This window comes from Erpetoichthys calabaricus, chromosome 16 (genome assembly GCF_900747795.2).
Source record: "Erpetoichthys calabaricus chromosome 16, fErpCal1.3, whole genome shotgun sequence".
NCBI classification, from domain to species: domain Eukaryota; kingdom Metazoa; phylum Chordata; class Cladistia; order Polypteriformes; family Polypteridae; genus Erpetoichthys; species Erpetoichthys calabaricus.
This window is the reverse complement of record NC_041409.2, coordinates 97582136-97594325: the sequence shown is the minus strand read 5'-3', so window position 1 is coordinate 97594325 and position 12190 is coordinate 97582136. Positions and strand designations below refer to the sequence as shown.

General features: G+C 49.4%; 1 protein-coding gene across 1 annotated transcript in view; it reads right to left on the bottom strand.

Annotated features, from left to right (window-relative positions):
- The window catches only part of ttc6 (tetratricopeptide repeat domain 6), a 66897-nt gene that overhangs the window by 33533 nt on the left and 21174 nt on the right, over positions 1–12190 (bottom strand). Inside the window, exons 7-13 of the mRNA XM_028821427.2 lie at positions 10993–11172; positions 8538–8697; positions 7806–7910; positions 6688–6789; positions 3488–3562; positions 2389–2786; positions 1495–1990 (exon numbers count right to left, since the gene is read on the bottom strand). Of these exons, the coding sequence (XP_028677260.2) occupies positions 1495–1990; positions 2389–2786; positions 3488–3562; positions 6688–6789; positions 7806–7910; positions 8538–8697; positions 10993–11172 (1516 nt within the window). The remainder of the gene's footprint in view (positions 1–1494; positions 1991–2388; positions 2787–3487; positions 3563–6687; positions 6790–7805; positions 7911–8537; positions 8698–10992; positions 11173–12190) is intronic.

Below are 12190 nucleotides of genomic sequence, written 5' to 3'. Positions count from 1 at the left end.
TTACGTACGTGTGCTTTGTGATTTCTGGAATTTTCCACCATTTCGTTCTATTTTTTTTTTTTTTTTGCTTTGCCATTGGATTGTGTATCGGGATTTTATTTGCTTGGATTGCATTATTGCTTTAGACAACTTCTTTTACTTCTGTGCTCCACAGAGCTTCATTCTTGCTCAAGAGCATTTCCTGAAACAATAAATCCTTTTGTTTTTTTAATAGATCCTCTCTTTGCCCTTCTATATAGCCGGTATACGCCCCTCTAGTGGCCATTTCGGAGAAATGCAGGCCGCTTGTAATGTACTGTAATGCACACATTGATAATGAGAAGTCACCGGGCACTGCCGGTCTGCTCCCTGCAGCTTATCATTGGTCTGAGGCTTAAGAATCAGGAGCCCTAAACAAATAATTGACACTCACATCTTTGGGTAGGGCATGGTAACGTGGTGGGAGTGGTTGCAGTGCGGGATGTGGGAGCAGAAGGCCCACCACTTTGTGCACCCATGGCCCTAATTAGCGCCCAATTAGTCCTAAATTGTTGCCGCAGCTGTGCCTCACCCATGTTTTGAAAGGGAAGGGTGAGTGTTAGAAGAGAGGGAAAAGAAGAGAAAAAAGAGGAAAATGAGGAGAAGAATGGAAACCGGAAATGGAGAGTGAAGCAGGCAGCCATGAGGTGGAGAGCCATGGAGTGCATGTGTGTGGCTGGTGCTCAAGCTGCAGTACTCGATCACTCTGGCTGAGCGACCAGGAGGTGGGCAACAGAGGATCGGATGGTGTGGTCTTTCTGTGTCCATGGATGGGAAGGACCCGAGTCCGGGTCTGCATTGGGAGCCCTGCAATTGAACCATGGCAACAGCAGGGACGCGGACCGGTTGACCATACTTGAATGGAAGGCAGGGTCTGTCGGGTGGGCGTCTCCTTAGCTACTTCATGGTCCACTCGGGGTAAGCTGAGGGGACATCAGTTTGAAGGGAGGGAAACAGAGCTCATGTTTTAAAGGATGACTTCCCGCACCATTTTTTTAACCTCATTTTTATGTATTGGGCTTTTCACCTCCACCAGCACCCTAAATATTTTAATGGATTGTTTCTTTATTTATTTATTGAAGCCATTACACTGCACTGCTTATTTGTTTGTTGACTTGTTTGAAATAAAAGCACTTTTAGTACCGGCCCCTTGTTTCGTGTTGTGTCCTCATCTGCCTTGCCCATCCCGGTCATGACGATCGATGGCATCGGGTTCAAGGGGCTCCCAAGACAGAAGCGGGAGGGTGGAGCCGACCCGCACCATCACAATTGTTTTGAGTGACGTGAGTGGCGGGCGGTAAGAGGGCTAATATATAGGACGACACTGCGCTCAAGGGTGTTTGGCCCACCGGGCTCTGGTCCTAACAGCCTGCTGCTGATTATTCACCTCATAAAGTTTACTGACTTGCCGCACTAAAACGCCTAATGGTAACCTTGGGGACAGGGTGAGATGGGTACCCGGGTCTCGGTACGTACCGTGTTGAGATCTTCTAGCGCCTCCTTCAGGAGACCCAACTTTCTGTGCAGAGCTCCACGGCGGCAGAAGTAGAAGGCGTTCGGCGCTTCCTCTCGGTTCATCAGCTCAGTCAGCCGGCCCACTTCAGCCTGCAGGTCTTCTCCGGTGAGGGATGGCTCGAGAGCGAGGGACATGTCCACGTGGTCCGGTACCACGACCTCCTTGGAACTTTCAGTCTTCTCATCCGATTTCTTCGTCCTAGCGCAAGGCGCCTCAGCTGGAGTTTCCATTACCGTCGCCTCAGGAGGAGGAGGAAACACTTCGTCAAACCAGATGTTCCAGATGTCCCTGACCCACTCCCTGGATGGAGTGTCTTCAGGAATTCCCCCGTGATTGCTGGCGTAGGCCTCAAAATCGAGAGCCAGCGGGAGGCTGGAGCATCGAGATCGGTTAATCCCACGGGGGACTCTTAATGGAGAGCGAGGTTTCCGGTTCACGTTGGGAAGGGATTGCCACCTGGGGAAGAGACCACCAAGAAACATTATGCATTATTATAACAGTTGAGACAACACAAGTGACGTTACAAAATGAGAGCCCCCTAGAGGAACCTCACTGAGGTGTCACCTAAGGAGGGTCGGTGAGCCTCAGGCCAAGCCAAGGCCAGGTCAGGTCCCTGCCATGTCCTGCTAAAGGTGCCATGCCAAGACCCAAGAGTGACTGGTGAAGGTATAAATGTAGGCATTCGTTTTGACTATCCTGGCGCCTGAGCAGAAATGGCAATAAGCAAAGGGGGGGATAGAGAGCCCCCTGATGCCTCAGCAGGGTCACCTCAAAGAGGAAGGGCATTCTAGGGACCCTCTAGTGACCTCCCCAAGTAGGTGCCATGCACTTAGCTAACAAGTATAGGGTACAACCTGTTGATGGCCAGCGGAGGCTGGCTGAGGGCCCTGTAGACATCGGCCATCTTCTCAGGACTCAGCCTCCTCCTTTTCCGTTTCTTCTTTTTCGGGTGGATGACGTATTTTAATCCTGCACCCCTTGCTTTTTCCACTATGGAGAACTTCTTCTCCACCCCTGAGCGTACAGCTTGACCCCGGGTGTCCGGATGAGTCAGATCAGTGGCGGGGGCTTTGACCAGGATGGGCACCGAGGAGCCAGAGTCGTTCTTCGCTGGAGCGCCAGGCCTGGTGAGCTGCTCCTTTAGCAGTGCCATCTCCTTCCAAAGGGACTTAAAGTCGGTAGGAACTTTGAGGATGGCGTCTGATGGGCCCGAGAGATCAGGAGCTGAGGAAGCTCGCTTCGGCATCCGCACCTGAAACCAGCAAAGGGAAGTTTAGGAGACGCGGCAGAGAGAGAGAGAAACCAAACACCACTGTCTCGCCGATAGAGGTCCCTGGTTTGGGAGGAAATGCCCTTAAGGAAGGACAGAGGGATATTGAACAAACTGACTCTGTTTGACCATCCTTCAAAACTCGATCCCCTTTAGGGGTCCTACTGGCCCAGGGATAAGGCAAAAAACAACACTAGTTGGCAAAGACCACCATGTGGTAATCTACCACACCTTCACAGAAGACCAGCCTCTGGTGAGTGCATGAACTCCATGGCCACCTGGGGGCAGCACCTATCTGACTGTGTGCATAGGAGAGACGGTCAGACCAAGAGAGCAGGCTGGGAAAACTGCAGCCGGACCCAGGTGACAATAAGTATTGTGGATACGGATGAAGATGGCGCCCCCTGCAGGCCATTTCTCAAACACTGCAGCTGACTTGGGAAATTGGGAATGCAGGGAAACAGAACACCAGCAGGTGGCGACAGAAAATGGCAGGGGACAAAAGTAAAAGCCCAGAAAGTAGAGCCCCGCCCCCTCACACACAGCCATATCCAATCACCACCCCACCCGACACAGGTCAGCTGACCATTATCACCACACCCCCAAAGACACACACACACACACACACACACACACACACACACTGGGCATCAAGAAGAGAGAACTTTAACAAGAAGGTGCACCTTGGGGTCTCTTTGGGACTCGTCCAATGACCTCAGCTCCATCTCTGACCCGTGTTTCCTCAGATAGCATCTGGCCTGTAAGGAGAGAGAGAGCCCGAGAGTGAGACATTGTCACTCCACCTGACCGGACAGCCACCAGCACACTCACACACACACACACACATGCAGGCCCGAATCACACAGGTGCCTCATATATAAAACTTTTCATAGATTTGAGCATAAAAGTATGCAGGAAACAGGGGAAAAAAATCCAACTTATAAAACCTGGCGTATGCACATTTCTACGCAATTCAATCTTTATAAATCACAATCACTTTCTAAATGTGAAGGCGACTAAAATGCTGACCTGAAACATCCATTTACAGTATTGGAGCATGCAAATCAACCTCATGCATATGCAATCACAGTGCTGCAGAACGTCATTGGCTGGTAGAGCAGCCTCCCCACTGGATGCATCGAGACTCCGCCCCCTGCATTAGAGAGTATCCAGCTGTACTGAGAGCGCAAGACCACATGTGGCACACCTCCGTGTTCTAGGGGTCTGGGAAAGGTGATAAGATGCCAACGACTGAGCGGGTAGCCGCTACCACCTGGCACACATAATGCCAGTTGTCACACATGTGCGAATGGGAGGCAGCTGAAGGGCTCACAAAGGGATAAGACCAAGGGGTGGCAGGGTGCACTGATCGTCCTTCCTCTTTTTCATCGGCAGACCGACTACGGGAAATTCTGCCTGGACTTGATGACATCACTTCCGGTTCCCAGCTCCTGATGACATCACTTCCGGTCCCCAGCCCCCGATGACATCACTTCTTGTCTGCCTGTCTGTTCTGTTCTGTGTTGGACCGAAGTCTGCCAAGACCTGTGCCATTTGAACCCCAACTACCGATGTGGCAGCCTATTTAAAGCCTACGGGCGGCTGCCCCCAAACCTTTCTCTGCGTCTCGTGGAATTCCCTTCGCGCAGTTCCACGTGAAACATTCACGTTTATTTATTTGGCCGCCACTTTTACCCAAAGTAACTTGCAACACCTCGGCCACACAGTTGGTTCCATTTCTTTTGTTTTTTCCAGTTGGAGCGCAGGCGGGTCATGTGACCTGCTCAGGGTCACATGGTGGGGTCGGTGGTGGGATTTGAAGTTCAAAGACTTAACCGCTGCCTGCCTTGGGGACATGGAGGGGGGGGGGGGTTCAACCAGCGTCACATCACTTTGCCTCAAAATGTCTTTATGTTATTTTTGTTGGCTTCGTCGGTGACATCATTAATTGTGTGCTTGTTGTGGTGTCAAAATGTGCTCCGATTTGAGGGTGGCACAGACACCATTGTCTTCTGAAGTGCTGGCTGTTGTATCCGAAATAGTGGTTCACCTACGTGTAATGCTTACCTATCTTTTCTTTATTAACATCCTCACCAACAACCAATACCTACCACCCCCCGACATCCGTTTCTGCACAGACACCACCCTGGCTTGTCATGTCCGTTTTTGCTGGTGTCTCATTTCTCTGTGTATCGTAATAACTGAAAACACAGGAACTTCGTAAAAATAGAAAGTCTTTATTTCCGCAGAAGACGCTCTGTGATACGATGAAACTCCGAAGGGCAGCGTGGCAAAATGGAGCTGCCTAAAACACGAGGCAATCCAAGCAAAGCCCCCCCAAAACACAAATCGAGAGAATGGCCCCAAAAATAAATCAAAAGACGAACAACAATCCAGAAATTCATAAAAGGAAAGCAAGAACAAGAAGAAGAACTTGCCAGAACTTCCTAGCGCATTCAAAATGAACCGTCAGGGACTGTGGGGGACCCCCTAGATATGCAGGGCGGAGGGCAGTGGCGGTTTATACAACACAATTTATTTCTTGTATCGCCCAAAATCACCCAAGGAGTGCTGCCATGGGCTTTGACAGCCCCCTCGAGCCCTGACTCTCTAAGAAGACAACCTTCACCTCAAGGGACCAGCACTAGTTGGTACAGTAACTTACTGTAAGTTCTAGCTGAAGGTTATTGGACTCGTTTGCCACGGATTGTCTCTTTGGGCAAACCCTTTTGTCTCTTTTTGCTTATTGGTGCATTTCCCTGTATGTTTTTCGACTTTTGTACTTTTGATCAATAAATCTTCAATTTCTTTGCTGGCCCTTTATAACACAAGCCAGGGGTTTACGGTCATCCCTTCTCTTGTGGGACTTTTTTTTTGTTGTCAGTTTCCCATTTTTTGGGGGGGTGGGGGCTGCAGGTAGAATTTGGTGGCCTGGTGGGTTAAGGTGTCCTTCATCTGGGAAGGAGAGCAAATATCCTGGCTTGGGCTTTGTGAGGCGTTGGGAAGATCTCACGCCATTTTGTTAACATGGAAGACTTCACTGCATGACAAAATGATCTCCCTTACTATAAATAATAACTCACAATTAACAATAACAACAATAAAACATAAAACACACATAAAAGCACATAGCGATACTTAAGACACACACACACACACACTCATGTCAATGTGGGCTCACACACACTAATGCACTCTTTGGCACCCCACATTCACACCGATGATCCTGTGAGGTGCCCAGCACTGTGGAGCTACATAGTTACGTGTGTACTCACACACACACACACACACACACACACACACACACACGTGTCATTGTGCTGCACAGCTTTATGGACACACACACTCACACAACAGTCATCTAATGAGGTTCACAGCCCTGTAAACATGCGCTGACACACCCAATCACACACACAGATAAGTGTAAGTGCCCCCAAACACACACACTCAAACACGAGTCTTCCAATGTGGTGCACAAGTATTCCCGCAGACCAACAAGCACATGTGCCAGCTCACTCACTCACGCCCAAACGGGCACCTGCTGGCACACACACATACTCACCTTCTATCTAAGGATTGAGGAGCCAGGTCCCCACACATATGCATACACACACACACACCCACACACTTCAAATGTAAGTCTTCCAGTGTGATGCACAGGTATTCCCACAGACCAACAAGCACATGTGCCAGCTCACTCACTCATGCCCAAACGGGCACCTGCTGGCATACACACATACTCACCTTCTATCTAAGGATTGAGGAGCCAGGTCCCCACACATATGCATACACACACACACACACACACCCACACACCCACACACTTCAAATGTAAGTCTTCCAGTCAAGCCCACGTGGTGCCCCCTGCAGGTTGCTCACTGACCCTGGCATCTCTCGCTTCGGCGTCCCAGGCATCCCGCTCGGCCTCATCTGCTTCTGGCAGGTCACCGTGTCTCCATTCCTCTGCCACGTCACACTTGAGTGCCTGTGAAGATCGGCAAAAGACGTCAGCGTCCACCCCTGAAAGTCCTTGAGTGGTGACGTCACGCCAGTCTCTCCGCTCTCCGTTTTCTTCAGCTTATTAAATTTCTTTTTCTATTCCTTTGTCAGCTGCACAAACTCAATTTCAACTCTAATCTGCAATTCGCAAATCCTTCAAATTAAAAGGAGGCCGGAGGGGGGGCAGGAGGTCCCATCTGGCACACCGCACCATTCACATGACTTTAATAACCTCAGTGCCCATCCACCTGGTCTAGCATAAATGACATCACAAGGATGCTTCCAATGGGCACAAAGTGACACAAAGGCAATGAAGGAGCAGAAGACGCACCCATTTGAACAGACGGTGGGCACATTCACCCATCCAAACCCGAGTGGGGAGGACTTGAGTAGTGCCAGCAGTTGTAGATGGTGCTTTGTGTTCACTATGTAGGATGTGATGGCAGCTTGACTGGCACCATCCCAGTGCCCACTTCCCTGGCTCACCACTGTTTAACTCTTTGCCATTTCCCACCAACTCAAGGATATCCGCCTGCCAACAGGCGGTGCACCCTTTTCTGATGCCAGCACCATCTCAGCAGTCTCTCCTGACCCCCGCTCCCTCACAGTGTGCCCCCTGACCAGCATAGGCACCCTGACACCCATGGCTAGGCCTTCAAGCCCATTGTCACCTACTTGAGATGCTCTCAGCTGCTATTACTGCCATATTTTCCTAGCCCTGCCAGGCCCATTCAGGGGGCCTCTAGTCACTCAGGCTGATGAGGGTCATTAGCGGACCACTAGGACTGCAGTGCCTGCAGTGAGGGACTCAGCAGGTGACCCTTCTTTTTTATCACTTGTGCCTTCCCAGCCTCTCTAAGATTTGAGGGATAGAAAAGGCGCTATATAACATCGAGGCCGGAAGATGAGTGGGCAGCAACCGCAGGGCCACCAGGCCCCTGGTGCCACTCAGTCCCTGACAGACAGCAACAGACTTGCTCAGAACAAATGGAGCCCCCCTACCTGGAACTTGGGGAACATTTTTTCTTGGATGTAAGATGGCGTGAAGGCAAACTTGGCCGGCGCTGGCTTCCAAAACATTCTGGATTCGTTCAGATACATGGAAACCTGTGGGAAGAAAAGAAGAATGGCTTTAGTCTGGAAAAAGGAAGATCAAATGTCTATGGAAGAAGGGCACTTAAGCTCTGCAGAGTAAGAGACTGGCACCAGCACCAGTGCCCACAATGCCATGGATGAGAACATAACGAAGCAGCCAACAGCAGGCAGAGTGAGACGGCAAACTCATCATTAGTCCTATCAAACATCAATGGTCAACAATAGGAATTGGTCTCCAGATGTGACGTGAGTGGCACTTTTTGGGCACCACGGAGGACTTGGTTTGGTTTTCAATTGCTGCCAGGTAGTATCGGACATATCCGGATCCTGCTCTTGCTTTCTCCTGTAGTCCTCGCTTGGGAAGTGAAGAGAAAAACGTAACTTACTAACTGTGCTTGGCGCCCCCTGCAGATTGACTCCAGTCATGCATGTGGATGGGCTCCAGCATACCAAAGAGAAAAAGTGAAGGGAGGCTGGCAGAGTTAGGACATGAACAACTGAGCCACTCCATACACCCAAAATGTATAAATGGGCTGTGAGTGCAAAGCCCACGGGTGATGGAGACACGTTAAGCCAGGGACCCACAGACAGCCATGCCACGTGTCTGGACGAAGCGAACAGAAATCACATGCCACCTACCCGTTGTCCCGTCAGCAGCACCCGCGGCCTCTCTACGTAGTACTCGGCGATGCGCTGCCACTCGGCCAGGCTACTCCTGGAAGGCTGCGGCAGGACCCTCATGCCGTCCTCCTTCCCAATTCCATACACGTCTGTGGCAGGAACTCCATCCTCCAGGAGTCTACAAAATAAGAGAAGAAACCCAAAAGGAAAAGGCAGCCATGCATTAGTAGGGTGGCGTTTAGTGACATCTAGTGGCCAAAGTGAAGAACTGCTGGGAAACTCCAGGTCACTGCAATGAGATTTTGTGCTTTGAATGGCTGAATTTCAACACAGTTCTTTAAAGCTGACGATTTAACAAGTGAAATAAAAGTAAGAAAAGTTATACTGTACGACTAGCTCATCGGTATTGTATATAGCGCCTTTAGTTTCTAAACACTCTCTCTCAAGGTGCTTTAGAGGCTCACGGTTACAGCGTATTACGTCTACATGTGAAGTGGGGCACAGACAGGATCGAACAGACAGCCTTGCACTTTACAGTCCAGTGCCGTAGCCGCCGAGTGTAAAGGAGGGGCGGTAAGACAAGTCCAGGGGGTCTTTTATTTCATTCATTTTTTATTGGTTTGAATGGTTTTTAAGCTCAGCCCGATGGCTTAACTTCCGACACACAGAGCACACACGAATGCCTGCGATCGCTTGGGTTCAGTTAATGGCGGAGAAACGGCGTAATAAACGAGCATCAGCTGGGGTTGCCATAGAATTAAAAAACAGAAGGTGGGTTAGTGCTGTGGAAGAGAAAAGAAAGACAAACAAAAGAGAACGAGAAAGAAAAAGAGAAGTGCAACGTCTGAGGAAAGGGCTGGCTGGCTGAAGTTCAGACGGCTCACTTGACGTCAGTTTGTTTCGTTTTTTTATGTTAACATTGTGGGTTATTTAGTTCCTTTATGTCTGTGTGGCTTCTGCTGTGTCTCCTCGTGTTAAGTGGGTGTGCCACCAAGGGGCGGGGCCACCTGCCAATCACCGCTAGGCACCGCCCTCTCCCCTATTAAGGCTGCAGTCCCCTGTGGTTCATTGGATGCACCAGCTGGGTGGCGAGCTCTCCTCTTATTTTTCGTGCTTTTCTTTGATCATCAACTGACTTTTCTGTGATCTTTTGTTCTATTTATTAACGTTGCATAATGGTTTTAAACCCCAGTGATGTGTGGCGCACGTGAATGCCTCTGACCGCTTGTGTTTAGCTAATTGTGGAGAAGTGAGAAAATAAAAAAATGAAATGGAGGTGGCTTAGTGCTAAGGGAGAGAAAGGCAAGACAGACTGAGGGGATGAAAACGTAAAGAGAAGAGGCGATCGCTCGGCGGAGTTTAGCTTGACGAGTTCCCTGTGCTGACGAGAAACGACAGGCCACATTGGCTCTGTTGAGTTACGTGAAGGTTGGTGCCCATGAGTGTGGACACAGAGGCATCACAAGGGGCATTGGTATAGACAGTGAGAGGATGCAGGGCAGGCTGTAAGAAGTTCTGGTGGGCTCAGGACACCATCAACAAGGGGGCTGTGATGCCCTAACTGTGCAGTCCATACGGGAGCGAATCGCTTCAGGGGCACAAACTGTTAGGGGAGAGAATGAATGGAGTGGACCGACCCAGATAGATAGGGGGCAGTAGAGAGGCCCAGTAATCTAAAGATGGCCTCCTGTGGGCTCCTAAATGGGGCAGGTAACCGACACTGGCCTGGTCCTTTAAGGAAGGGTTGGAAGTTGAGTCTGTCGGGTTCTCACCGGGGGCCACTCTCTACCCATCCACCACATTACCTATCTATTATATAGTGCCTTTCATATCGATCTGTCTACTATATAGTGCCTTTCATATCTGTCTATGAATCATATAATGCCTTTCACATCTATCCATCTATGTTTTATATAGTGCCTTTCATCCATCAATCTTTCTTTTATATAGTGACTTTCATATCTATCCATCTCTCATATAGTGCCTTTCCTATCTATCTATCTATCTATCTATCTATCTATCTATCTATCTATCTATCTAGCTATCTATCTATCTATCTATCTATCTATCTATCATGCCGACTATACTAAAATTAATATCTATATATCTATGTAAGGGAGCTTAGAGTCAGCAGCAATGGTGCTGGTGAGAGCTCACCTGGCTAGAGGAGGAGAGGACAAAGAAAGGGCAGAAGAGTAGAAAAAGTAAGCAGGAGGTCCAAAAAAGTAGAGAAGTGGAGAGCCCCCTTGACAAGGCAGACCGCTCGGCTCCGCTGTATTTGTTGTTTCCCCTACCCACCTTTTTATGTCTTGAATGTGCCACTTTGTAATAATAAAGCCCCTTTCTTCAATAATCGACACAGGAGACACATTTACCGACGGATTAAAAGGAACACACGTGTCACGCTCTCCTACCGACAACGGGACCGCCGTGTGACCCTCACACTCAGCTCGGAGAATTCACAAAGGCGCACCTGCTCAGATCAACGGGCGTCTTCAAGAAGCTCTCTGCTGCCATCTGCTGGAGGACGCCGTCAGCCGCCAGTTTGTGGTTTGACGCGTGTTGAATGCGTGAGGCGAACTGGAAAGGCACAGGCAGCAGGTTAGGAGGAGAAGCGGTGCAAAGATGATGGATGGTTTTATACTCCTTGGACCTGGACAGAAAAAGACATCAACCAGTGTTAACAAAGTCGTACATTTTCGGTTTACAAGACAACGGGAGGTCATTAATGAAAATGCCACCAGTTCACACGTGCAGATTTCTGTGGAGCCCCCTTCTCTTGGGTGGGGGGTGGGGGGTGGAGGAGTTTTAGAGCACCGGGCTAAAAGGGGCAACCAATTCTGGACGGTTTGGTGTGTCAGTACATGCCAGGGCACACTTAGAGTACTTCCACGGGTATTTTAGAAGAAATGTTTATCTGGAGATGTGTGGACTCCGCTGTGCGCATTTCGGGCTTTGTAGCGTTATTTCTGCGCGCGGACTTTTGTTTGAATTAGTTTGTGTTTCACTTATCGCGCTCTTTTCCTGTGTGCTACTTCCATGTTCTTCTGCAAATTTTATTCGGGGTGTGCATTTACCGTTAACAGGAGAATCTTCACTAGCTCGGTATCAATGAGTATGCGCTCCCCGTGACCATGATGAGGGTTTGTGGGTCACAACATCAATCCATTTTCCCATTTTTCTGTCAGTCTATTCACCTGAAGGGCGCCGTTGATAAAAGGTAAGGGGCGCGGGCGCGCGCGCTCCAGAATTCGCAACACCACCCGTCCCCGTCCAATAGACCCTTAGGGGTGGGGGGTTTGTAACTCAAGAGGCGCTACGACTCGGGACGAGGACGAGGACGACAAATCTGTCTGGGATTAGTGGAGGAGAAAGAAGAGGAGTGTGTTTTGGGGGTGTTTTTCTTTTGGTGTTTTTGGGACTGTGTAAGGCCTGTGGGACACGGGGAAGACAAAATAAAATCCTTTGTTTCATTTTTATACGTGCCTCTGCTCTCAGTCTTTGTCGGGTCGACGCCTATATAGCGCCTTTGCCTTATATACATATATATTTTTTTTTCTCTTGAGATTCTGCAACATTTTAATTTCCCCTTGGAGACAAATAAAGTGTAGGGTGGTCCAGATCTAACTATGCAACTTGTAATGCAAGAAAACAATGCAAGACAAAATAAT